This window comes from Rousettus aegyptiacus, unplaced genomic scaffold, assembly GCF_014176215.1.
Source record: "Rousettus aegyptiacus isolate mRouAeg1 unplaced genomic scaffold, mRouAeg1.p scaffold_m13_p_6, whole genome shotgun sequence".
In the NCBI taxonomy this organism is placed as follows: domain Eukaryota; kingdom Metazoa; phylum Chordata; class Mammalia; order Chiroptera; family Pteropodidae; genus Rousettus; species Rousettus aegyptiacus.
Window position 1 is genome coordinate 34,868,860 of NW_023416309.1, and position 25,106 is coordinate 34,893,965.

The window sequence follows — 25,106 nt, forward strand, 5'->3', positions numbered from 1 at the left end:
GGCAATGAGGATCCCATCATTGGTGGTAGGTAGAGCTCTGATAGTCCCTGGCACAATGCAATTGTAAAAAGTGTCACCAGTGGTGAACTGAGCTGGTACACCAATGGAAGGGAATGCATTAGTTAGTGCCATATGCCAGCTAGCTGACAAATATGGAGGAAATGATAACTGTAAGGACTTGGATTTGGGTGGCTATTGCTAAATTCAACTGATACTTTAGAAAAGGATAACAAAAGGTTGAGAATATTGATTAGCAATAAAAAGCTAAAAATAAAAGTCAGAGGGGCCTCCATCCTACAGCAAGAGGGTGTGAAAAGCTCAGGGTCAGAACTAGGACTTGGTCATAAAAGAAGCCAAGCTTCAAAGAAGATTGAACTCCTAACTAATACATTCTCCTATGACAAGGTCAAGGCTTTGCTTGGGAAAGAATAGGACCCTGATGTATGAAAGTTTGGACTGATGTCCTTGAAAATCTTGAATCCAAGATTCCCCTGAACTCTAAACTTGCAGGAGTAGCATGCTTCTCCCTGTTAAGGACAAGCACCCCTCCAGCTTGCCTGGAGATGAATAGAGGCCTCTTCTCTGCAGGACAACTTGTTCTCCTCTCCAGATCTGCTTTTACCTCCCCACCTGGCCACTAGACCAGTATAGGGTTAAGTCCCAACGTAATTCTGCTGAGAATGTGTTAGTTCTGCTAAAGACAGAAAGGCATGACAACCTGAATAAACTACAAGACACAGCCACTGTGTCCTGGCAGGTGATGGAAGAGTACATATGGGACTGGATTCTAAGGGTGCAAGATCAAGGGGCAGTGCAGAACAGAAATTTGGATAAAAGAGAGTTTATCAATATGGGTGCACTCTCTTGGGATACTACATTTCACATGCGGCCAGGTTCCTGGAAATGGTGTGAACATACTGCCAGGACTGCTCCTAGAAACATGGAAAAACAGTGGGCTACCTTAAGTATGGGAGAAATATTTGGATTTCCCTGGCAGATAGATTAAAATGCTCAAAAATGTGGGCATTATAGCGTGGATAAACTGTGTGAAATGAGAAAATCCACCAAATGACTCTGTCCTGCAGAGCCTTGAAAACACACCATTTACCAAGGCAATCATGTGTCAGATATAAATCTATAAAGTTCCAACAAACACTATTAGAAAAACACTTGAGAAATATTTCCTTTTGGAAAAAATATGTAAGAGTAAGAGTGAGACTTAAGAGTAAATTAACACAGTGATCAGCTAATTATTCATAAATATGTTTGTTTGTTCAACAAATACTTGAGCATCTGCAAGAACTGTGTATTGGATGCTAAGGCTTTAGTAGAGAATAAGCCAGCCCTTGAAAATTCCTTGGCTAGTGGAGACCATGTCTCGCACCTGTCATGTGCTGCTTTTAACAATGCTGGGAGCTAGGACTCCTGGGTTCATCTTTCTAGCTGACTAAGTTGAGGCTTAGAAGAGTTAAAAACTTGAGCCAGGAACCAAACCCACTGTTTTCTGATCCCTGCTCCCTTTCCAACTTCCTCTTGGCTGAGATCTCATATTTTGCCATTTCATTATTCCTTACCTTTTTTTGTCAAGTAAATTCATGCATTAGTCCATGTGAGTGACCTTAGGCCTGTCCTGGAGCACTGAGGCAAAAGGGACAGAGAAAGGGAACTATAGAGAGAGGAGAGACTTGGCAAAAAATCTAGACATGAAGAACAAAGTAATCAAGGTAGCAAAGAAGATTTAACAGACAAGAAATGAAGATAGATTCATAATATCTTATTCCAATTCCAGTTTTACAGAATCTTTGGTATTATCCAACAGCAATTGTTAAACTGACACCCACAGAGGATCCATTGTTAAGATTGGTTTGCTGAAATACTTCTTTAAGAATTATTTTGGCTGAAAACTAAAACACTACTTTTAGTAGCTTAATTATAGAGTTTTGCATAGTGATAGATGCTATTTTGAAATAATATATAGTATATTTAAATTTCGTTCCTTAAAAAAATGAAATGTCTGGCAGTGACTAAGTCTACATGGAGGACAGGAGAGAATAAAGTATTTTATAACATTCTGCACCATTATATTGTCATTATTCAAGGCAATTGGAAGAGCTAAACATATGACAGGAATGAATCTGAACTTCTACAAGTATTAACATGTTTTCTAAAATAAAGCTAGAGAAATAGAATAGGAAAAAAAACTATTTTAAGTCTTGTGCTCACTTTTGTGGGAAAATATAAAGTTTGATAGATAAATACCTGGCGTCAGGCCTATAACTTCCCTAGTAGAAGGTTATCTTTGCTTTAAGCAAGACCTGTCCATTGTTTTTGTGCACCTAGGTTAACACACCTTTTTCAACTCCCTCGGAAGAATAACCACCCTCAAGAGAGCATGCGATCTTGTTAAGGATCCTGTAATCCAATCATAGAGATTTCCTTGCCTTGTTTCTAATCTTCCTTATACTCCCTCTTTAATTATATATGTATAAAAGAAACTACAAACTGTGATTCTGGAAGCATCTGTTGAGATCTTCCTGCCAGACGTGTCCTGTTTGGTTCAAATAAACTCTAAAAAACTCATAAAAATTCTCTACAGGTTTGGACATTCTTATGTCAATAATTTTAATAACTCCACAGAGTAAAAATTAAATTTTAAAAGGAACTAAGACAGGAAGAGCAGTCAGTGCCCAGAGAGCTGTTCTCTTCAAATAGACTATACCCTGAGTCAAGAACCAAATCAGGAAATGTTACAGACTGGCTAATAAGAATTCTTCCACATGAGATTAGCCAGCCAGAGAAGATATCCAATCTGTTAGGCTGTTACATTTCTCTCTGTAAATGTATAAAGTTGAATTTTGACTCTTTGTCCTAGGATTCCTTGGAGTAAACTGTCAACATCAAAGCATCTCCACTTTGTAAGGCCTTGTGCTGCAAACTACCAGCTACTCACACTTCATGCCAGGCACCTATTCGCGAAGAGCAAATATTGATAACATTGATTTTCATGCCTAATGACAATTACAAAATTAAAGCTACCAGATTAATGTGCATCCTGCCTGCTCTTCTTCCTTAGGGATCCCCAGTCACAGATGTTGATGTAAGAAGCTTCCAAACCTATAGAAAATTTTTATGAGTTTAATTGAGCCAAAGTGACAACATTGCTAGAAAGCAAGAACTCAAATGCTTGGAAAGTGACAGTTTTGCAGGGTTTTTTTTTTTTAATACATTTGGAGTTAAGGAGAGAACTCCAGAAGATTACATGAAGGTGGGAAAAAGCAAGGTACAGGATAGTTAAGATTATATGCTCTCTTGAGGGTTTAAAAGAGAAGATTACTTTGGCATTTTAAAGTTGTATTAACCCAAGAACAATGGACAAGGCTTGCTTAAGGCAAAGAAGTTATATGCCTGGGGCATGACTGCTCACCTAACCTGTCCAGTTAAGAATTTATGATCGGAGGATCCTGTGAGGTTACTTTCAGTCATTGGACTTGTCAGATTCATTATGGAGCTCCAGGGGAAGCTCCTGCCAGAGAAGAAGAACCTGGGGAGCAGATGTATACTTGGGGTGTCTTACCCAGCAGGCACAGACATTAGGCCTCCTGTGGCCAGCTGCCACCCCTTTTCACACAGTTCCTCCCATTCCCTCCCTTCTTTACTCCCTATCTGGCTCAAAACTGAGTAGGGGAATTCTCCTCCTCGTAAAAAAATTCTTTGTAAATTTCTATGGAAAAGTATTTTGTCCTTGACTCAACTCTGGGCAATGAATAACATTCTCATCCTCACTTATCTTTTGCCCTGATTTCCTCCCACCTTAATCCCATTTGATATTTCACAACAGACATGAGAAAGCTGTTTTCTTCACCATTCCATCAGAAATGTGAACTCCCTGGAAGCAGAGACCAAACTTTTATCTTCTTGCATCATATAAATAAAATTATTTAAAAATGTCATCCATTTTATTTAGTAACATAGAAGTCTGTTGCTTTTTGTGTAATGATGGCTAACATCAATTAAGCACTTACTAAATGCGAAACACTGTACACGAATTTTCTCATTTAATTCTCATAACCACCTTATGAGGTAGGTATTATTATTTGCATCATTTTACAGATCAGGAAACTGAAGATCAGAGAGAGTAAATAACTTATTCAAGATCACGTAAGTAATTAGAGGCAGTCAGGAGTTAAACTCAGTCCTAATCTAGAGTTTAACCAGTGTGTCACTTTGCTTACCTAGAATGTTTTGCTACTATATCCTTTTAAATATCTGGTGTTTATGCTTGGTCTGAAAAGTAGGCCCGGCCAAACACATTCTGTGCTTTTTTAGCAATAAAGTCCTTAAGTGGCTAACCAGGACCTAGACTTGACGGAGAGATAGCTCTTAAGCCAGAGGGCAACAACCTGGAGCAAACGCCTGACCCACTTCCTCTAGGGTTCAAGATCTCAGTTTTCAACCTGGGCGTGCCTGCCAGTTCTCTCACCTGCCATTGTTCCACCCTAGACTGTTGTCAGGATAAAGGCTCAGCCCTAGGGGAAGGAAGGGAGGCGGTGCTTCCTTGTGGAACCCACTTTTCCCATTTTATACAGCGTGGAAACTGGTACTTAAAAAATGCGACAGAACGAGTTAGTTCTAGGTCACAGTCACTGGGTTTATCTCACTAAACACAAGAATTTGCTTCATCCCCAAAGCGGATAAACACAAGTTAGCTCCTTACAAAGAAACACCGGGCTTGAGGTCTGAGCCCTGAGAAAAAACAAGAGAAAGTCCCAGAATAGCCTGGTTGCCCCGGCAGGAAGAGATACCATCCTCCCCCGAACCCGTCTGGGTTCCACCCTCATCCAGCATTCAGGTTCTGGGCCCCGCCCCTTAGGGACCTCAGCCAATCGTGGAGCCGCAACCCCACCGCGCGTGCCGCCCCTCCTTCCTGCCGCTGCGTCCCCGCCGGCAGTGACGTGCCCCGCCCCGCAGCCGCGGGATTCAAACTCCCGGAAGCTGCGTTGCACCGGCGGTGTGAGTGGACCCACGCGAACGCTGCGCTTTGCCTCAGGTGCTGGCTGTCCTTGGGGAGGGGACCGCGAAGGGTGGCGAGGGGCGGCCAGGGCCCGCAGCCCCCGGGCAGGGCCGGACCGCACCGCAAGGGAGGCGGGGTCAGTGGGCAGATCTTGTAGGCTTGGACTTAATCTCTGCCTGCTTTGATTTAAGTCTCTGCCTGACGCTCACTTGGTGCCTGGCACCGGGTTCGGCGCCTCAACGACCGTGGTTGTTCAGCTTTGCGGTGGTTGTTACCATCCCCTTACAGACTGGCTCAAAGAAGCCAGAGCCTTTCGTTACTACAGCATTTTTCCGATTACTAAAAGCACTTTCTGTTTCGCAAACGTCTTCATTTTAGAGGTGAGAAAAAAAGTGCCCCTTTTTGCAGTTTTTCTTTGCCTTTCTGTCTCCCCATATGATATCTTATGTGAGAATATTGTAAGGTTTGCCTCCACTTGTAGACGACGTGTCCTGTAAAAGATGCCTTCTATCCAGAAGTTTGCTGGATAGAAATGTTTCTTTGGTCACCTGCTGTCCATGTTTTAGATCACTTCAGCCAGTCCATGAGTATTTTTTGACCATCTGCTGTTAGGCACTGTGGATGACAAAAATAACTCAGATTCAGTTTCCATTTCCTTTTCCATTACCCAGTGGTTTGGCTATATCCGTTTTCGATAGAAAGGTTCTTCTATTTAGCAAATAGGTTATTAGACATCAAACCTGAGATTTGACCTTTTAAACTCACTTATAAAGTATAATTGTATTTTTATATTTACAGTTTCAGAGATGTCTTCCAGAAGTCCCAAAGATTTAATTAAAAGTAAATGGGGATCAAAGTCTAGTAACTCCAAGTCAGAGACTGCATTAGAAAAATTTAGGGAAAAAACTGCAGCCTTACAAGCATCCATGGATGAAATCACAAGTGGAAGAGGAAAGCTGACTGATAAAGAGAAGCACAGACTTTTGGAGGTAAATGGCTTTACAAACCCTTTAGATTGTGGTAGGAGATGAGAAAATATTTTCCCAATATTGGTATAATCTAGTTTTTCTGTTCATTAGATGTAAAAAATCAAATATCATTTCGAAGTGTTAAATGGAGTTCAGATTTTAACATGAATATTTAAAATTCCACTTTATCACGTATATTGATAAATATTACTGTGTTCCAAGAAATCTTTGTTTTCAGGATTTTTGAGATAAAATCTTTACATATATTGTCATTTTGTGTTTTGTTACACTATATTTCAAATTTAAAATTCGTTATGGTATAAAGTAGTTAGGAATTTATTAGAACTGGAAGGTTTTAAAAATGTTATCATTAATTTGATTTTAATTTATTTTGTATAAGTGCTTTTACTGTTCATAGTTAGAAAATGAATCACCTTTATTATTTAGTATTATTGGATTTCTTTGAATTCTGTTTTATAGGCCTATCATAAAACTGGATGATTTATTATTTTTAACAACACATATTGAGGTAAATGCTTGTTCAAGCATTGAGAAATGATCTATCACCAATTCTTAGACATAAAGATTATTTTGCAATCTGGTGAAGGACTCTCATAGCTTCCTTGAAACATCTCTTTCCAGTTCATTCCACTTTTGAGCACTGGTTGTCAAATCTCTGTTCCTTTATAATCAGTTGAAATTAAACTTCTTCGAATTCTACCGATTTGTTCTAATTGTGCCCATTATAGCTATGTAGAGCAAGTCTGTTTTTTATCCAAGTGACAACGTTTTAGATATTAAAGGAAATCTTGCTTCTTTTCTGTAAAACAACCTGTTATTCTTCGACTTTTCTGGCTTATCATCTTGGTCATTTTCCTGAGCACTTGGTAGTGTGTTCATATCCCTTCTGAATTATGCACCTGGTATTGTACACAGTGGCATACACAGGTTGAAGTGATACTATTATTTTCACTGATCTGGATGCTGTACTCCATAAAAGCCTAAAATTGTTGGTTTTGTTTTTTTTTAACTGTATCATACTACTGCTTTATCTTAAGCTTATAGCTGACTAAAATCTCTTCATTATTTTCACAAAACCATCCCTGTTTTATAATTGAACAACTGCTTTCTCCCATGCAAATTTTTAGTTTTATGATGTTTTTATCTTGCTAGCATGTAGTCATTCTGTTAACTTTTTTTATTATCTATATTGGTACTTTCTTATGCCAGAAGCAGTATAACAAGCATGCCTTCTTTATCTTTCAAGTTCTTGAAAATGTTGAACACTCCTTTGAAGCTCACCTTCTAGATTTGATATCAAATTATTTATTAAGAAAAAGCGAGTTAGTGAATGCATTTTTATCCAGCTATGAATGTTCTGTGATTTTAAAGTGTTGCTTCAAGGTCATCAGTGAGCATGTATGTCTTGTGAGACTCATTTTTAGCCTTTATGATTATTAGAACTGGTGGGATGGAGTGATGATTATCAGATACTCATGTGAAAGCCAGCTTTCTTTCACTGCTGTTGACAGAGTTGGTTTCTTCTTTCTGTGTTTGTGTCCTATTCATTTTATATATATCTCTTGACTATAGCACTTACCATATTGCATTATGTATTGTTTACCTCCCTGAGCTCTCTGAGCATAAGTCCTTGGCTTCATCTTTTTTTTTTTTTTTTTTTTTTTGGCCCTAGTATCAAGTATAATGCTGACTTGATATATAAATGCTTGTTGTAGTATACTGTTACTTTCATGTTTGACCTGGCTTTGCCCTAAGATTCTTCTTAGTTTATATGTAGAAAATTCGAATCCTTGAAGCTGAGAGGGAGAAGAATGCTTATCAACTCGCAGAGAAGGACAAAGAAATGCAGAGACTGAGAGACCAGCTGAAAGCCAGATATAGTACTACTGCATTGCTTGAACAGCTGGAAGAGAAAACAAAGGAAGGTGAAAGGAGGGAACAATTGTTGAAATCCTTGTCTGAAGAGACAGATGTATTAAAAAGACAGTTGTCTACTACAACCGCAAGACTTGCTGAACTTGAAAACAAAGCCAGTACACTTCGTTTATCACAGGTACTAATAATTTCTTTAAACCCAGATTTTTTTCCTTTCTGATACAATTGTAATTCTTACAAAGAATGAGGTCGTTAGAACATCCTTGTTAAATGGTGAAACAGTATAGTATACTAACATTACTTTTTTTTAATAGCCCGTAACCCTCTCATTAAACAAAAATAGTTAATGTGGCTTCCTCCATGCCCCACACCATTGTTTTGCCCAAAGGAATATTCATAATACAGAATCCAATCCACTGTGTATCTAAGATAGCCAAGAAGATTTTGTTGAGCTCTTTTCTCTGTAGTTTATATCATGAAAACAGTGCTTCATTTTTTATTTTTATATTTGATATACACTGTCCCAGTAGCAAGTATGCTTTTCCCAATTACACGCACTTTTTCTCCCCCTCTTTTGTTTCAGTGTCACTAGCGTAGCAGAAAGAGCAAGGATTTGTAGGTAGGCGAACCTAAGTTCAGATCTTGGTTCTGCCACTTCCTAGTTGTATGACTCTGAACAAATTCCTTAACCTCTCTAGCCTTAGAGACAATGCTAGAATTCAGCAGAACTCTCTCCAAAGCCTTAGTGTTCACATTGGTAAAATCAGGATAAGAATACTGGAGATTAAATGTAATAATATATGTAAGTTTCATAGTGCCTGGCACAGTAAGTTCTTAATAAATGGTTTCTTATTGATCAGACCTTTGATTCTTTTGGAAATTTGGACATTTGAATAATACTAACACTATAGCTATTAATACCAATCTATAGAAGAAAATCTGTAGCTTTCAGATACAATATCTCAATGTTAAGAGTCTTTGTACTTTATCTCCCTTTCAGAGTGGTCAGAGTGATCAGAGCTACATATTTATGTGTACTCTCATAGATGGATAATTGAGTATTTCTGCAGATGAGTTCAGAAATGTTTAAGTTTTTCTAGAGAATGTCCACAGAGCTGAAACTCATAAAATATTACAGTTAGATCCAAAGTGGGTGATTAAAACCTTTAAAGCTTAAAAATTAGTTTCTATACTTTTGATGATAGAAATGCAAATCTTGGTAGAAAGGATAATTTTAAATGTATTATAATAATTGTGTGGGCTATCTACTGTTAATATTTATATTAGTTAGCATGTCTAATTGCTATAAAAACAGCCTTCAAATCTCTGACTCTTATACAACAAACATTTATTTTTCCCTCATGTCACAGTCTAGTGCAGGTTGGAGTGGAAGGAAGCTTTGTTCTAGAGTCATTTGGAGAGCAAAATTTCTTGCTCCCCTGTCCCTTATTGTGGAGTCCTCCACCAGATCCTCTGTATATAGCTGTGAGCTAGAGAGAGCATGTCATAGTTTCTACCTAGAGAACTAAATTGAAAGGGAGAAAGGGCTACATATTAGAATCAGTGTCTAGAATACCATCAGAGAAAAAAAAATATTTTGAGTTTCCTTGCCTGCGTTCACATAAGTCTTTTTCCTTAGATCTGTTAAAAGATTGGAATACACTTTTTCATGTGTTTCGCTGGCTAGCCTGAGTATCTAACCACCTACTTCTCTTTTTTCCCTATGAGAAAATGAAAAAAGAAGAGAGAGAAATTATGTTTTGAGTTCCATATAGTCTGTATGAACTAATAATAATACTAATACAAATATAATTCTAGAAAATAACTTTTATCTTTTGACAATATTTTCCAGATTTCATTTAAATAGTTATTTTTGTTTTATCTGCTTTTGGTGAAAACTGCTGGGCTATTCATATGCACTGAGGGTTATTCTGGTGATCCTGGGGTCCAGAGGACCTCAGAAGTCAAATTAGATATATTTATCTCAAGGTTTCCAGTCCGCTTAGGACACTTCCAAAAGATCTTAATTCTCCTCTGGTACCGTTCATCTCCATGAGGTTCACCAGCATATACTAGATCTGGATTTGGGAATGCCCCTGTAAAGTATACTGTATTATTATTCAACTAAATATAATGAAGAAACTTCTTTTATTAAATTTATAAATTTATGATGTTAACTGATATTGGTTTATTTACAGACTGTAGCTACAAGCTGCTTCAACTCATCAATGAGTAATATTCATGAAATGGAAATACAGCTGAAAGATGTAAGTTCTTTTTCTTTTATTAAGTTATAGATAAAGAGGACTAATTCATTTACTGTTAAATTTCATGGAAATTGTCAGCGTTGATGCTGTGACTTGAAAAAATCTGTTGAGATGGAGAGCTGAGTGGTTTGAGATTATCTCTGTAGGTTGCTACCTTTAAGTCTCTTTCTAGGTATTCAAGAGGGCCAGTTCCTCTAAGCATGGTCCTATTAGGCTAGAAAGCCCTAGAAATCATCCATCACTACCAGATACCTTAACAATAACCCTTCTCCACCTAAATCTAATTTGCCCTACCATTTTTTAAAAATTATAATGTAATTTAACGTATAGATTCTGTTTATCCATGTAAGATGTAGTTTGAAATTCTACCTTTGGAACTAGGATTTGCTTTCATGGTTTGAAAAGGAAATATATTCTTTGTATACTCAGTGCTTCTTTTCTCTAAAATTTGATATGAGGTTATTTTAGATATATGGTAAAGCTGTATTATTTTAAACTTACATCTTAAATGGATTGGTAGATTTCTTTGAGAATTAAATAAATTGAGGCCACAGGGACTAATCGCAGTGTATTTTTTCAAGTTTTAAGATTACATATACAAACTATGATATTCTTGATTTAATTATTAGGCCAGTGGTAGGTATTTTGATTCCAGAAATATTACTGGCATGTGTCTATCCTGATCTAAGTATGCTCTTAAGATTCCTGTTTTATTTCATCTAGCAAGTATACCTTCAGGTTTATTTGATCTTCAAAAGAAGAATTTAAAATCTATGGAGTGTCTGTATAACAGTGCACTAGAGTACTCTTATCAAAGTGATTAGAGGTAACTAAAATAGAGAAGAAACATAGTTTTTAAAGAACTATCAAAATAAGTTTTTTGTGTGTCGTATATTATCTCCAGCATCTAGAACAATTGAAAAAAATGACCACAGTCTTGTGGAGTTTCTTGATTTTTACTAGTGTCTCTTTTAGCAAAGTACCCGAAAATATATGCTATTTTCTTAAACTCATACGTAATTTTTAGGCTTCTCAGCACTTACTGCTTCAAATGTCAACTGAAGTTATTTTTAGATGATCCTTTTTATGAAAATAACTTTAAAATGTTATGCATTTATACCCAATCTTTTTATTCTGTTCTATCTTTCCAGCTTATTTAAGGATTACATTGTACTTCTCTGCTTTGTTTACTTTCAAATGATGATCTAGAGTCAGCAGAGCCTCTTAGACTCTAATATGCATATGAATCTAGGGGATCCTTATAAAATGCAGATTCTGATTTCCTCAGTATTGGTTAGAACCTGAGATTCTGGCTTTCCAACAAGCTCCACCCGCTGCTGCAGCTGCTGCTGCTGCTCCTCCTGATGGTGATTGGAGGACCACCCTTAGAGAACCTATCCCCTTGGAATCTAAGCAAATCTTTTAGATCAAGAGAATTGTATATATAGTTGGGGAATTTAGGGAGCAGTGATAGAGAAATCTCACTCTCCAGAGTCCACACACTTACATTATTTGGCTTGGAGAGCTCAGCAGTTCTAGACCCATACTCTTCCTCAAAGCTCCCACAAAACTTCCTGTAGAAGTTTGCCTACATACTTTAAGAGTCAGTGTTTGTTACGCTAAAGGAAGCCCTGAAAACCTAAGTTTACCTTTCTTAAGGCCTAGCTGTATCATTCTTAAGCTACCATTTCTGTCTGGCCGACATTTTGAGATAATTACATGGAGTTAATGCTGTGAACATTGTCTGACGTCAGCAGCTTTCAAACTAAATCAGACCAAATAGCTAAAGGCAGTTTTCATAGGCATTCTTGTTCGTCATTTTAAGAAATGTGATTTTTAGACATAGACTTTAGAGAAGATAACTTTTTAAATTTTTTATTTGGAAAAAAATTCAAATTTACGGAAAAGTTAGAATAAAAATGCTACATAGAATGCCCATATACCCAAAATTCAGTCATTGTTAACGTTTTTCCTATTTTGTGCTCTCTCTTTCAATCCCCACCCCCTCACACACATACAATAACACAAAACATTTTTATATGAAACATTTGAGAGTGAGTTGCATATGTCCACAGCCCTTTAAGCCTGCGTACTTCACTGTGTATTCCAAAGAATGAGGATAGTCTCTTACGTGACTAAAATATAGATAGCAACTTTAATAAATTTACCGTGGACACTACTACGTAATCTATCATCCATCTTCCAGTTTCATCAGTTGACCCACATTTTTATTCCTCCAGTAAAGGCCAGTATTTTAATCTATATTGAAATTTTTGCCTAACGGATATTTAATGATTCTTTGTCATGACAGTGGCATTTCATGAGGCTTCATTTTTGCCCACACTTGTTCTGTATTTCTATTGATAATTTAGATGAAAACGTTAAAATGCATGCCTAATGATTGTATAGATAACGCGAAGCTGGGATAATTAATGCAATGATGAATAAGACGTAAAACTAATAATATCAACATTTACTGATAGCTCTCAAATCCATTTATTGATACTATTAAGAGAAGAAAGCAGATGCATATGGTTAATGAGTAGAGGTGGAGAGTAAAGATGTGTTTACTATTTTATTTAAGTAACATTGCCATCATGTGGCCTTTTGGAATATTGCCTCTTAAATCTTAAACCAACACGTAAGCGTGTTTCTCATTCTTAAGTATTATGTATGTTTATGGATGGGCTCCTTTAAAAGAAGAAAATTTTCAGGACCATCCAACACTGACTTAAATTATTTATATTGAAATAGTTCTTAAATATGGAAAAAATTAGTATAAAATTAGATCTTTTTAGTGTCAAACAGTATTTATAAGTATTTGGTTATATGTGTGCCTTTTGAGTCATAGAATACTACTCTCTTATCAGCTAAATTTGAGTATATAATACAGAGTGAATATATAGTATCTCCACTTGATAAGTGAACTCTTACGCCATGTGAGAATAAATGTTATAACTGTCTGATGGATGCAGAGAGAAAAGTATCTGGTCAAGTGGCTGGAGGGCCCTGGGCTAAGTCTTCGATTCCAGAAGTCAGCTGTGTCTTCTTAATCTATTTTCCAATTCTACAGAAAACACATTGAAAATCCTTTAAGCCCCATACCTAGAAGATTTGCTCAGGAGTTTGTAAGATATTCATGAAAGGAGCCTAGCAAAGGTTGGAGGAACTCTCTAGACTTAGAGTTTTCATATAAATAAATGCTTTGGACACGCAGCTCAACTACCTATGTTGTTAAAGAATGGAAATTCTTACCTGAAAGAAGATGCCCTTATATGCAACCAAGAACCTCCAGTATGTTCCTTAGCACTTATCTCACCCCTCCAGAGTGAGAGGCCAGCTTGTAGGGGAGGGGGCCCCTCCTTTTTCAGTACACCTACAACAAACATAGGGTGATTCAGAAAGAATCGACACTTTGGAAAATATATTCCAGTACATGTGTTTTCTTCAGTAAATTTACACCATGTGTCTTTTGTTGTTGAGAACTTTGTGTTTATGCCATCTCTTTCTGGCAGCCTTGAAGATGTAAAATATGTTACACATCCTGGCTTTTATTTCAACTGTTAATATTAATAAATTATAACAGGTCTGGGAGGAATTATAACACAGGGGTACATATTAAGAACTTATAAGATTATAGAAATAGCTGTAAGAAAGATGCAAACCTGTAGAGAATTTTTTAAGAGTTTATTTGAACGAAACTGATGACATGCCAAGAAGCAGGATCTCAAATATTCTGGTGAAGGACAGTTTTGCAGGTTTTTTTTGTACATTTGGAATTGAGGGCAGTAAGGAAGATTACATGAAAGTGGGAGAAAGAAAGTGGGGGAAATATAGTTAACAAGCCATGTGCTCCTTTGAGGGTGGTTATGCCTCTGTGGGGTCTGAGAAAGGGGATTCCTCAGGTATTTCAAAGGTATGTTAACTTAGATGCACAAGATCAATGGATGGCACTTGCTTAAAAACTTTACTAGAGAACTTATAGGGCTGTGGTGTGACTACCCACCACCACCTGCCCAGTTAGGAATTTATGATCAGATCATCCTTTGAGGTTACTTTAAATCTCTCAAACTTGGCAGATTTATTAGAATCCCTTTTTTCTTTCGCAGGTTTTTGATTACATTTTTATATATTCATTAATGAGTAATATATTTTTGAAAGTGTTTGATTCTTTGCATCACTCTAAATGTATTATTTTACTGTGTGTAAAGAACTGCTAGATTCTTTCAGACTCTCTCCTCCTCTTAATACTCTCAAACTTCCATTTGAGGCTAAAAGGCCTGCTTGGATCCTTGCTGATTCTTGCAGCCATTGTTTCCCCACTTTATTTTGTCATTATCGTTCACAAACATCAGGCAGCCACTTGCTGTAGAAACAGTGAACACATGCACAGACTATTAAAAAAATTATCTAAACAAGCCCAGGCCCAGCTGTCCAAGGGGCTCGTGATTTAGACAAGATAAGAGGGAGCTTGGTCAGGGTGGCTATGGTGAGGAGGCTTGAAAGATAAGCCTGGGCTCACTGGAACTTGGTGAAAAGATGGGATTTAAGTGGGCAGGTGATATAGGAAGGGGTTCTAGGGCACTCTGGACAAAGGGAAGAGTTTAAGCAAGGCACAGAGGGTGTGCGTAGCTGTGTAGACAATGGGGCAATAGTGGAGGAAAGAAAAGCCAGGCTATAACTTGAAGAGACAGAAAAAGGCAGATTGTGCACAATTTTAATGTCAGCCTAAGGGAAGATAGCTTCAGTTTTAGCAAATTGTGTCTTGAAGCTTTAAAAAATTCTGTTATTAATATAACTAAAATGATTTAGCACTTTGGGGGACCAAGGAAGAGGTCGAACTAAACTGATTAGGAGTAGCTATTTTGCCCCTAAATATAGAGTGATCATCGTATTAATTAACCTAAAGCTTTTGGTCATGGCCTGCATTTCCTCTTACTTTCTTAATGGAGAAATCATGCTACAACTGACATTTTCTAATGTTAAGCAAAAAATAAATGGACACTTTTTTTTTTTTGATCTCTTAATCCAGAAACAATCAGGGTCTACCAGGATCCAGTGTTGAATCATTGCTGAAGTAGGCATTCCTGTGGGGGCAGATGGGTCATAGCCTGGGTAGCAAGGGTGGAGGACTCAGTATGAATGAGCCTGGTCATCATGAAGGGGTGTTAACATCACTTTGTGTGCCTGCTTCTAAGATGCTTTATCCTTAATGTTTTACTCATGTGACATCAGGTTTAGAAGTGGATACCCTCTCTACACAAATGGTCATTGAGATTTATTTCCCAAGCCTCTCGGGTACATGGAATGAGAGGGCAGCAGTCCCATCCTCTTGGACTAAACGCCTAGGTTGGAGAGGGCAGAGGGGTTATATCATTGCATGTTGTTGCCATATAGAATTTCTAGGCTTTTTTCTCTAGCACCAGCAGATGACTCATTGTTTGTGCCCCACTTTCAGTAACAAAATGGCCACCTCCTCTGGCAAAACTAGAGTTTAGGGGGAAAGGGAAGGGTTAGTGTACGATTGCTGGGGATACCAAGCTATCTTGGCAGACTCATTTGGCTTTGCCTTTCACTGGATTTCTAAGGATTCAGTGGATAAGAACAGTGAGAGTTAGAATCAGATGATCTGTGAATTTGTCCTAGTTAACAACAATGAACCACTTCATAAATCTACATACCGTCATATATTCCACTTTGTTTTATTCACTAAAGTTAATGTAGCTGCTACATGAATATTTGCTAATGTCTTGCCAAATATCAGATAGTTTGATCCACAGAAAATATACTTGTAATTTTATAAGCTTTTCAGATTTATACTAGGTGTCCTGGTAAAGCTATAGAGTATATCTAGTTTCTTGAGGGAAAGATGGAACTGAAATGAAAGCCAATATTAGCAGTAACAATAAAGCGAATCAGTTCCCTTTTACCAGCTAACTTAACAGACATTGCTTATTTTATGAATATTATCCCACCAACCAAATAATTTTGTGAGTATACATTGTACATAAAAGCTAGGAATCCTTTCAGAGTAGTGTGGTCTGCCACTTCAAGGAGCCTACTATCTGTTTGAGAGACACAGCAAACAGGTAAAAAGCTGAAGATGGTAAAATAATTTTTAAACATGTAGACATATATGTAACAACTGGGGTCATAAGCCTCTATACAAAGCAGGCGAATGAGCCCAGTTTGGGATTTTTAATTGAGTTCTGAAAGCTATAAAGGATGAAAATTGGTGATAAGGGGTGGGGGGAAGAAAATTGGAAATAAAGGGAAGAGGTAGCTATTTAAGTTTGTTTTTTTGGCATGGAGTCAGCAGTGCCAATAGTTTTGGGGGAGCAACATCTGTGAAAAAGGAAAAGGAAGGCGGCAGGATTGGGCAGGGGCACCGTCAGACCAGCATGCAAGCCTGTCACAGTCTCCTGTCAGGTTTGGGAAGCTCCTGAACAGAGTCTTCTATTGGGCAGAACTAGCTCATTCTTAAAGGGTTTCTGAGCAGGGCATTTCCACCTCTGCCACAAAGGCTTTCTGCTTTACAGAGAATGACATGGACACAGACACCAAGCAAGTTGTGTAGAGGAGACAGCAGATGAGTGAACTTAACCTCATATGAACATGACTTTGCCATGTTGTTAGATATTCTGAAGATGTATGATATTTGAATGTATTTCTGTATCATAAGCCATACAACGGTTGCCTAGAATTATTGTGTTACATGAGCGATAGAGTTTTTATGTGCTAGAAAAGAGTACATCATTTGGGCTCCCTTGCCCATTTTAAGATTTTGCTTTTTTATTTTTATTATTATATTTGTTTATTATTGACTTTCTTACATTTTCACATTGAGGCTCTGGAGAAAAATCAGCAATGGCTTGTGTATGATCAGCAGCGGGAGGTCTACGTAAAAGGACTTTTAGCAAAGATCTACGAGTTGGAACAGAAATCAGAAACAGCTGCTCATTCACTCTCACAGCAGACAAAAAAGACTGAATCAGAAGGTACTGGTATAAAAATACTCTTTTGGGGTAGGTCTGCCTGACATTTTCCAAAAGGAGAGATTGCTCAAATTTAGATTTTTATAGATACGTGTTAGGAAGTGAAATAAGAGCCAAGTCTTCTCGCCTTGAAATAACATTTTAGCAAGTTTGTTCTATTTCCCATTGTTTTCTGATAAGAGGGCATAAGGCACAGGGTACAAGGGATCTCTGGCAGTTCTGAACAAAGGCACAGCGCAGGGATTTTCTCCACTGTACATGTTCTGCCCCTCCTTCAAAGCCCTTCTCCAACTTTATTCCCCTCAGAGCTGGCACTGTCACCAATTTTCTTTTTACTCTGTTTCCCTTCAGCATTTATTCTTGAATCCCAGGAGAAAGAATACATTTTGCAGATGATTTTTCAGTCATTTGAATCTCACCATAGAATTGAAGTTTCATAGGAATGAAGCTGTTTTTTTTGGTTTGTTTGTTTTGTTTTTGTTTTTGTTTTGCCAAGTGCTTTCTTTACAATATCCCCAACATTGGTCTCAATTGAGTTTCACAAGAATCTTAAGAGGTGGGGCAGAAGGGTGAGGAATCGGTTCAGCAGTTCCAGATAACAAGCTAGGAAGAGAAACACCATGCAAAGCACACATGAAATGACTGACAGCCCTAATGGGACTGAAGACTTGAATTACATAAAGCAGAGGCTAAAGAAAGGCAAGCAAGGCTCACAGTCTTGCAGTTCCACATGTGAATATTTAAAATGAAATGAATGCTTAAAAGAAAACATAAAAGGAATGTCTCCAGGGATAATTCAAAGCTGTTTATCCCTAAGGGGACAAAATTACTACTGTAATGCCTTTATAAGTTTACTACATATGAAAGTAGGGTTTTAGTTATGGGCTAAGTCTAATTTTTACTTTAGTAATATGTGTGTGTGTTGTAAGTGCTTGATAAAATAATTTAATAGTAGTGCAAAAGGGCCCTGTTCTTCCTTTCCCATCCCATCCTAATCTCTTTTCTCCCCCCATCAGGGCAGCCGCTGTTAACATTTCTGTTTTTTAATTTGGGTTGTTACCATATCTGTAAATAATGAACTTAAATTTCTATTTGTTGATCTATCTTCAGGCATTAGTGATTTCCCTCCCCAAAGAACATTTTTCTTCTAGTTATTAGTGTTTTAATTTCAGATAATGTACCTGAACTTCTTGTTTCATTTCGTCAGATATCAACCCTATCTCTTGACCTTTCATTTTGTAAAAATCAGGAAATAATGTGATCTTGTGTATAGAAACAGGTTTGTGTTTATCTTTTCAGAATATTATCTATTTAATAAAGTGAGTTGTGCCTTCCTGTGTTCGTCATAGGGCTTCAAGAAGAAAAGCAGAAATATTACAATCATCTCTTGGCAAATGCAAAAAAAGATCTTGAGGTTGAGCAACAAACCATAACTCAGTTGAATTTTGAACTTAATGAATTTCGAAGGAAATATGAAGAAACCCAAAAAGAAGTTCAAGATTTAAATCAACTGTTGTGTGCACAGAGAAAGGCAGATGTACAACACCTGGAAGATGATAGGCATAAAACAGAGAAAATACAAAGGCTCAAGATGGAGAATGATGTCGCTAGGGAAAAACTTGAAGAGGAGAAGAAGAGATCTGAGGAGCTCTTATCTCAGGTGAGCCTAACCAATAAGGGTTTCCCAATTCATAATACTCTTTATTTCATTGTACTTACAGAAAGTATCTGGGACTATTTTAACCACTAGGAAACAGCAAAGAACAAAACAAATTCCTGACCCCCCTCATGGGTATTCATGTATAGTATGAAAACAGACCATAAACAGGTAAACTAAATAAAACCATAATATGACAAAGAGAAACTGGGGGTCAGTGGAGGCCTTACTGAGAAGATGGTATTTGGACAAGGACCTGATGACAACAAGGAACCAGCAAGATCGAGTGACTTTGGGAATTCTCTCCAGCCAGAGGAAGTCACATACACTTTAAAGGGTCTGAGAGAGAAGGGGGTAAGTATGTGTGAGAAACCAAAAGATGTGAAGTAAAAAGGGAAATCAAAACTGATTCCTTGACTGTGATACTGTACCCCAGTTCATGTGGCACTGTCCATGTTCTCATACTCACAGCTTTATGCCAGGATGTCTTGGTAATGTTGAAGTTATTGAGTTAGGATTATTAGAGTTGAATAGTACTTTGACAGAAACTCATTAATTTAAATTTTGCTTAACAGCATGGAATGGAAAGAACAGTATTTGTAGTCATATCTGGTCTCTAGTCCAGGATGTGTGGCCTTAGGTAAATCACCTAACCCCTCTGACATTGCAGATTAATCATGTATTAATAATAATTACCACTTCTTGCCTCATAGGGTTTTTGTGAGGGTCAATTGAGAGAATGTAAAAGAACTTTGTAAACTAAAGTGGCAGGTAAATATTTGTGATCGCTACTAATAGAATAGTAATTTTCAAAATCTTCTGAAAGTTGAGAGAAGGGAAAAAATAGTCTCTTGCCTTCTTAATCTTTACTACCCTCACTACTGCCTACAGGTGCAAGAAATGATATTTATGAAAGCAGAAATGATTGAGAATTTTATTCCAACTCTGGCCAAGAAGAAGAGGCACTGCCAGCTTTGTTATCCTACGCAGAAATATTAGATTAGATGTCAGACCTCCAAGAAAGTGGGTATGGCCACTGCAGAGTTCTGTGCTGTTTGTCAGTTTTTAGTCTGTGCTTCAGGGAGCTCTCAGCCATATAGCCATTAAACAACCAGCTGGAATGACTCACTCAGACTAGCAGGTGGTGTTCTGGTTAGAGATGTGAGACTTGTGAGCTGTTCATGCATCCAGGTCAAGCAATAAAAGGTCAGATGTGGCAACATTGTCTGTTTATGCCCTACAGGTCCAGTTTCTTTACACATCTCTGTTAAAGCAGCAAGAGGAACAAACAAGGGTAGTTCTGTTGGAACAACAGGTACTCATTGGGGTTGCTTCGACATTCAGTTTAACCCCTTAGAAAATGGAAATGGAATTTTTCCATTAGAAAATGGATTTTTTCCTCACGTGTACACTATTCTATGAAGAACCATTTGAAAGTTGTGAAAAATGTTTTTTAAAAACCATATCTGGGCTATCCCAGATAAGGTTCTTGTTACTGTTGCTGGGCTAAAACAGATTCTCTGAGGTGAGATGGCAGTTTTCCAGATGGGAAGATATTTGCCTTCGCAAATTTTATTCTTCCCCAAACATCTTTGCTACACTAGCCTAACAGGAACTCCCTAAGGGGTGTACCTTATAACTTCAAGCAGAACTCAGAGAGATACCATTCGTCCTCAGAATATAGACCAGAGATTTTTAGTATATTCCACACCAGGGAATATCCATCTCTTTCTTCCCTTTCCCTCACTTCTCCATAATAAAAGGGGGAGATACCTATACCTCAAGCATTGGCTTTGCTCCTTGGATCAACCAAATCCTCAGCCATAGGCTTCTTTATTTATCAATATCTCACTGCTTAGATGAATTCTTGCTCTGATGGTACAACAGATGTTTGCTTCTTATGCTAATTAAGAAATGTAAGCATCTAGTCAAGAGAAATAGACAGTTTATACTGGCTGTAATTGTCTTGTTCTGGGCATTTCTCCAGATGCAGGCATGTACTTTAGACTTTGAAAATGAAAAACTTGACCGTCAAAATATGCAGCATCAATTACATGTAATTCTTAAGGAGCTCCGAAAAGCAAGAAATCAAATCACCCAGTTGGAATCCTTGGTGAGTCTGGAATGATTAAACTAAAACTTATTTTCTTCTTTCTCTTTCTGCTATTTTTCCATTTATATATCAAGCCACTTCCCAAACTAGGAGGATAAGCTTAAAGAACGGCTATTTCTCAGGTCAGTAGGCAGAGCCCCTGTGTCATTTGAGGCAACTGCCCTTTGAGCATGAGTTCAGAGCACTAGAAAGAGGGACATTCTGTGCCTCTTGGTAATGAGTATATTACGGATATTTGGGATCACCCCCACCCACTCTGGGAGGACCCTGTGATTCTAGAGACACTAAAGAGAGCCTGGCCTGAGGGATGGATGGGGTGAGGGAAGGCAATTGTGAGTCCTGAATGAAAATTGTGTGTTTCTTTTTAAAAAGAAAAAAAGAAATTCTGTTTTTAGAGATAATGGACTCTTACTATTAATACACTGTTTAGGCATGTTGAGTTAAAGAACATTTTGTGGGTTACCCTGAGCACATAATCTTTTAAAACATGAATCTTTTAAATAACATTGTTTCCATGAAGAAATGGTTTTCTACTTACTTATTTTTATCTTAATAATAAGCTTTTGGACTAAACCTGTTGGGGTCTGTGTTTGTGTGTCCCACTAGTGTATTATAGTAATATCTGTCATCCTAGTACTGTAGGGTATTTGCAGATGGTGAAATGTTATAAATAGAATTCCTCAGTTTTTAGAAGAAAACAATTGTTTTAAAAACATCATTTGTAACTTCCTTATGATTAAAAGACAGAATATATTTTTTGGCTCTGTTTTTTAGTATGTTATTGATTTTGGTCATTTATAATATTTGAAATTGGGATTTATAATTTATTTCTGTTAATGACTGTTTTTGAAAGTATAAGAATCCAGAGTGTAAACAAAAGAATCCATACTTTCCCTGGACTTTTCTTTGTGCTCCCACTATCCAACATCTTTGGAGTATGCTGTAAAATATTCATTTTAAGCTTTACTGACTATTCTAAATTTCTCAGAAAACATGCAAAAGGAAATTCTCAAAGGTATTATACAATATCTTAGTCATTTCTGTGGACAGCCTGTTTGTTCTGTTAAAATTCTGTACTGCTTTTAATTCCATGTAGTTCTTTATTGCTGAAGTACCCCTCTTTTACAAGACTAGCAAGTTTTGTCAGCCTTGCACACAGGCCTACCTTTAAATTTGATATTAATACCCAACCCCAATCCTTCCTGGGTAATTTATAACCACCTCGTATGTAACCACTTAATACCAATGACCAGAGATTCAAAAGAAAATCTGTCTGCAGGGCTGAAGTTGGACCATCTATGGAGCAGTACAACTATTGAACAGTAGGCCTATGTACAGGCAGTGTTCATTTGACATTTATTTTTCAGAAGCAACTTCGTGAGCTTGCCTTCCCAGAGCCGTTAGTCACATTCCAAGGAGAGGCTGAAAACAAAGTAAAAGTTGCCTCACCAAAAAGTCCCACAGCTGCACTGAATGAAAGCCTGGTGGAATGTCCCAAGTGCAATATCCAGTATCCAGCCACCGAACATCGAGACCTACTAGTCCATGTTGAATATTGTTCAAAGTAGCAATATAATTGTCCTTTGTCTTGTGTCAAAAGATTTAATACTGTATTTTATGTTAGTAGATATTTTGAATTCCTTATTTTACCTCATATGAGAAACTGCCTATCTACCTTTGAGACTCCGGCATAGAAGTGAATCACTGTATTTTTTCACTGCTTTGCGCTTCCCTTGGCATTGATACCTCCGTGAGATGGTTCATCTTCAGGCTTCAGCGACAGAATGTGTGAGCAGCGTGTGCCGACAGGACTTCCATTTCGCACTGTTGAAGTACTTGATGGGGAAATGATAAGTTCAGGTTGTTATTGTTTGTGGGTTAAATCTATGACACCAGCAAGCAAATATTTTGTGTTTGTGGTTTTTTAAAAATCGTAGGTAATTAACCGAGTATCTTACTGTCTTAGCATTCTCTTTTTTTTTTTTTTATCCAAGCACTTGGTATACCTACAATATACCTACAATTGAGTCCATCGTTAAAAGGTGGTGATTTTTAAAAAAATTTTTCCATGCTACCATAGAGCGGTTCTTAGAAAAGTTGGGAATTTTCTTGATCTTTATTGCTGCTTATTGTTGAAACTGTAAACCTAGCTGTGTTCTAAGCACAAAGCAGATTCCGCCTAAGGAATACTCACTCCTAAGCCACACACCATGTCTTCTCTCGTATTAACTGGCTACAACTTCACCTTGGATTTCATTAGCACATATTGGTCAGCTAAAATTGTTAAAATGGATTTTAACAAAATCGTCTCACCCTCTTGTTTTAATTTACAGATATTTTATTTATTTCATCACTCTTAAAGCTGGGCAATGTAATGAGCAGATACTTGCATATCTGAATATCTATTTTTGTACATGTGTGTGTAAACCAAAAATTTTTTTTATTCAAGTTTTCTAAAATGCTTAACACTGGGCTACTGTTAGTAATATAAAGGAGAAAAGAATAAAATTATTTAATAAATTTGACTGTGTCTAGCATATATGTACATAGAGGTATTCTAAGATTTCTGCCCTGAGAGGAGTGCCAGAGGATTACAGGTTAATGTATGGTGTAAAATAAAGTAGTTAAGAATACATCAGAACCAAGAACTACATGAAGCTCAGAAAGCAAAATCCCCACAATAATTAAAAAAGACATTCTTGGGTTTCAAACTCCAAGTCAACTCCAATGCCCAGGTTCTCCCCACCATACCAGAACCTCTTATGAATTCTTCAAAGTCAGTGTACTTGAGCAATATCACACCTGGAGTCATGGGATGTTTTTTGAGTTAGAAAAAACAGAACACACTTCCTGGTCTCTTCCATCCCTCTGGTCTGAGAAGTTCTGCCTTGTCAAACCCCTCTCCACCTGGTCGATGGACCCATATGCTCATTCTCTACCATCTTTAATTTCACCTCCAAACATGTATTAAATGTCAACTATGTGCAAGGCTCCAGGCTACGTGTTAGTGACACAGTGATAAAATGCAGTCTCGTAGAAGAGACCAACATCTAAACAGATAAATATAATACATTGTAGGGAGTGCTATAGTGAAGTCATATGTAGGGTAGAGGAGTTTAAATCCTACTTCATTTTAATATAGACTGAAAGTCTGACTCTTCAAAGATACGAATCTTATACTAAGATCAAAAAAGAAGTGGGGAAAAAGCAATCATAACACAAGACAAGTGAAGTGGAGCCACTCGTAAGGGTAGCCCCACAACAGGCCATGGAGCGCTTCTGCATTTGAGTCCTGATTTGGTGCTGAGCCTTGTAGATGTTAGTACAGAGAAACAATCCTCTACACCGTTCACATGACTTAAAAATGCAGCTGACCCTCAAGAGAAACACCACTGCAGTGATCCTGGTACAAAAACTGGATTGCTCTGTGAGCCATCACAGAGAAGAAACCGTGTATGTAAATGTTCGTAGCCTCAACGACAACCTTGTCATAAACAGCAATGACTTCCACTCTGCTGGTTTCCTAATGTCGTTAGACGTAGGTAAAAAACATCACTTACAGAATCATGTTTGTAATTTTCAAGTGCAGCCAAAGCCACACTCTCCCAATTGAAGCTCTCTGCTTCTCTAGCTTATCCCAGAGCAAAGTTTAGAGTCAGGGAAGCCAACTCAAAAGCCTCTTGACACACTGGCCAGCTGGACTGTGGAGGCTGGCAAATGTGTGTCTTCACCCAAAGGGGGCGCAGCTACTCCTCTCCTGCCAATGTACTGTGCAGATGTGGGTACAGAGTGGCTGATCTTTCAGATTTTCCAAGAGAAATTTAGAATTTTAAAATGTAAAAATTTTCAACTACATTTTGGGGGAAAAAATGTAGCACTGTATGGGCCAAACTCCTTTCCAGGTTGTAACCTTTTTGTAGTATCTAAGGCAAAAGGGGGTGGCTAAATCGGCCTGAGATGGGCAGGAAACTAGGTGCTGCCTTAGGGCTGACGTCGTCTCAAATCCAATTCAATCAAACACACTGAGGGACAGAGTGACTAAGGCCCTTTTCACCATCCCTTCCACCTGCCATCTGGCTTTCTTGGCTGTTTTACCAAACAGAACTGGCTGATTGCCAGCACTTCCTTGCTACCCTCTGCTCTCCAAACCTGACAACAGAGGGAATGTCAGAGCTGGAAGGGAAGTAGGAGGTCATCTA

The 25,106-nt window shown here is 37.8% G+C and overlaps 1 protein-coding gene across 5 annotated transcripts; it reads left to right on the forward strand.

Annotated features, from left to right (window-relative positions):
- Positions 1-4,947: 4,947 nt before the first annotated feature.
- CEP55 (centrosomal protein 55) lies at positions 4,948-23,432 on the forward strand. 5 transcript variants are annotated; one of them, XM_016164278.2, is made up of 9 exons: positions 4,948-5,047; positions 5,810-6,000; positions 7,778-8,053; positions 10,074-10,142; positions 16,990-17,140; positions 18,487-18,797; positions 20,038-20,109; positions 20,782-20,907; positions 22,275-23,432. In XM_016164278.2, exons 2-9 carry the CDS (start codon positions 5,818-5,820, stop codon positions 22,473-22,475), a joined length of 1,389 nt encoding a protein of 462 aa, XP_016019764.2. In that variant the 5' UTR covers positions 4,948-5,047; positions 5,810-5,817; the 3' UTR covers positions 22,476-23,432. The 5 variants fall into 5 exon arrangements, with proteins under 5 accessions (XP_016019764.2, XP_036078852.1, XP_036078850.1 ...); XM_036222959.1 differs by having other exon boundaries at positions 5,024-5,047; positions 5,816-6,000; positions 22,275-22,475; XM_036222957.1 differs by lacking the exon at positions 4,948-5,047 and adding an exon at positions 5,069-5,391 and having other exon boundaries at positions 22,275-22,475.
- Positions 23,433-25,106: the final 1,674 nt, after the last annotated feature.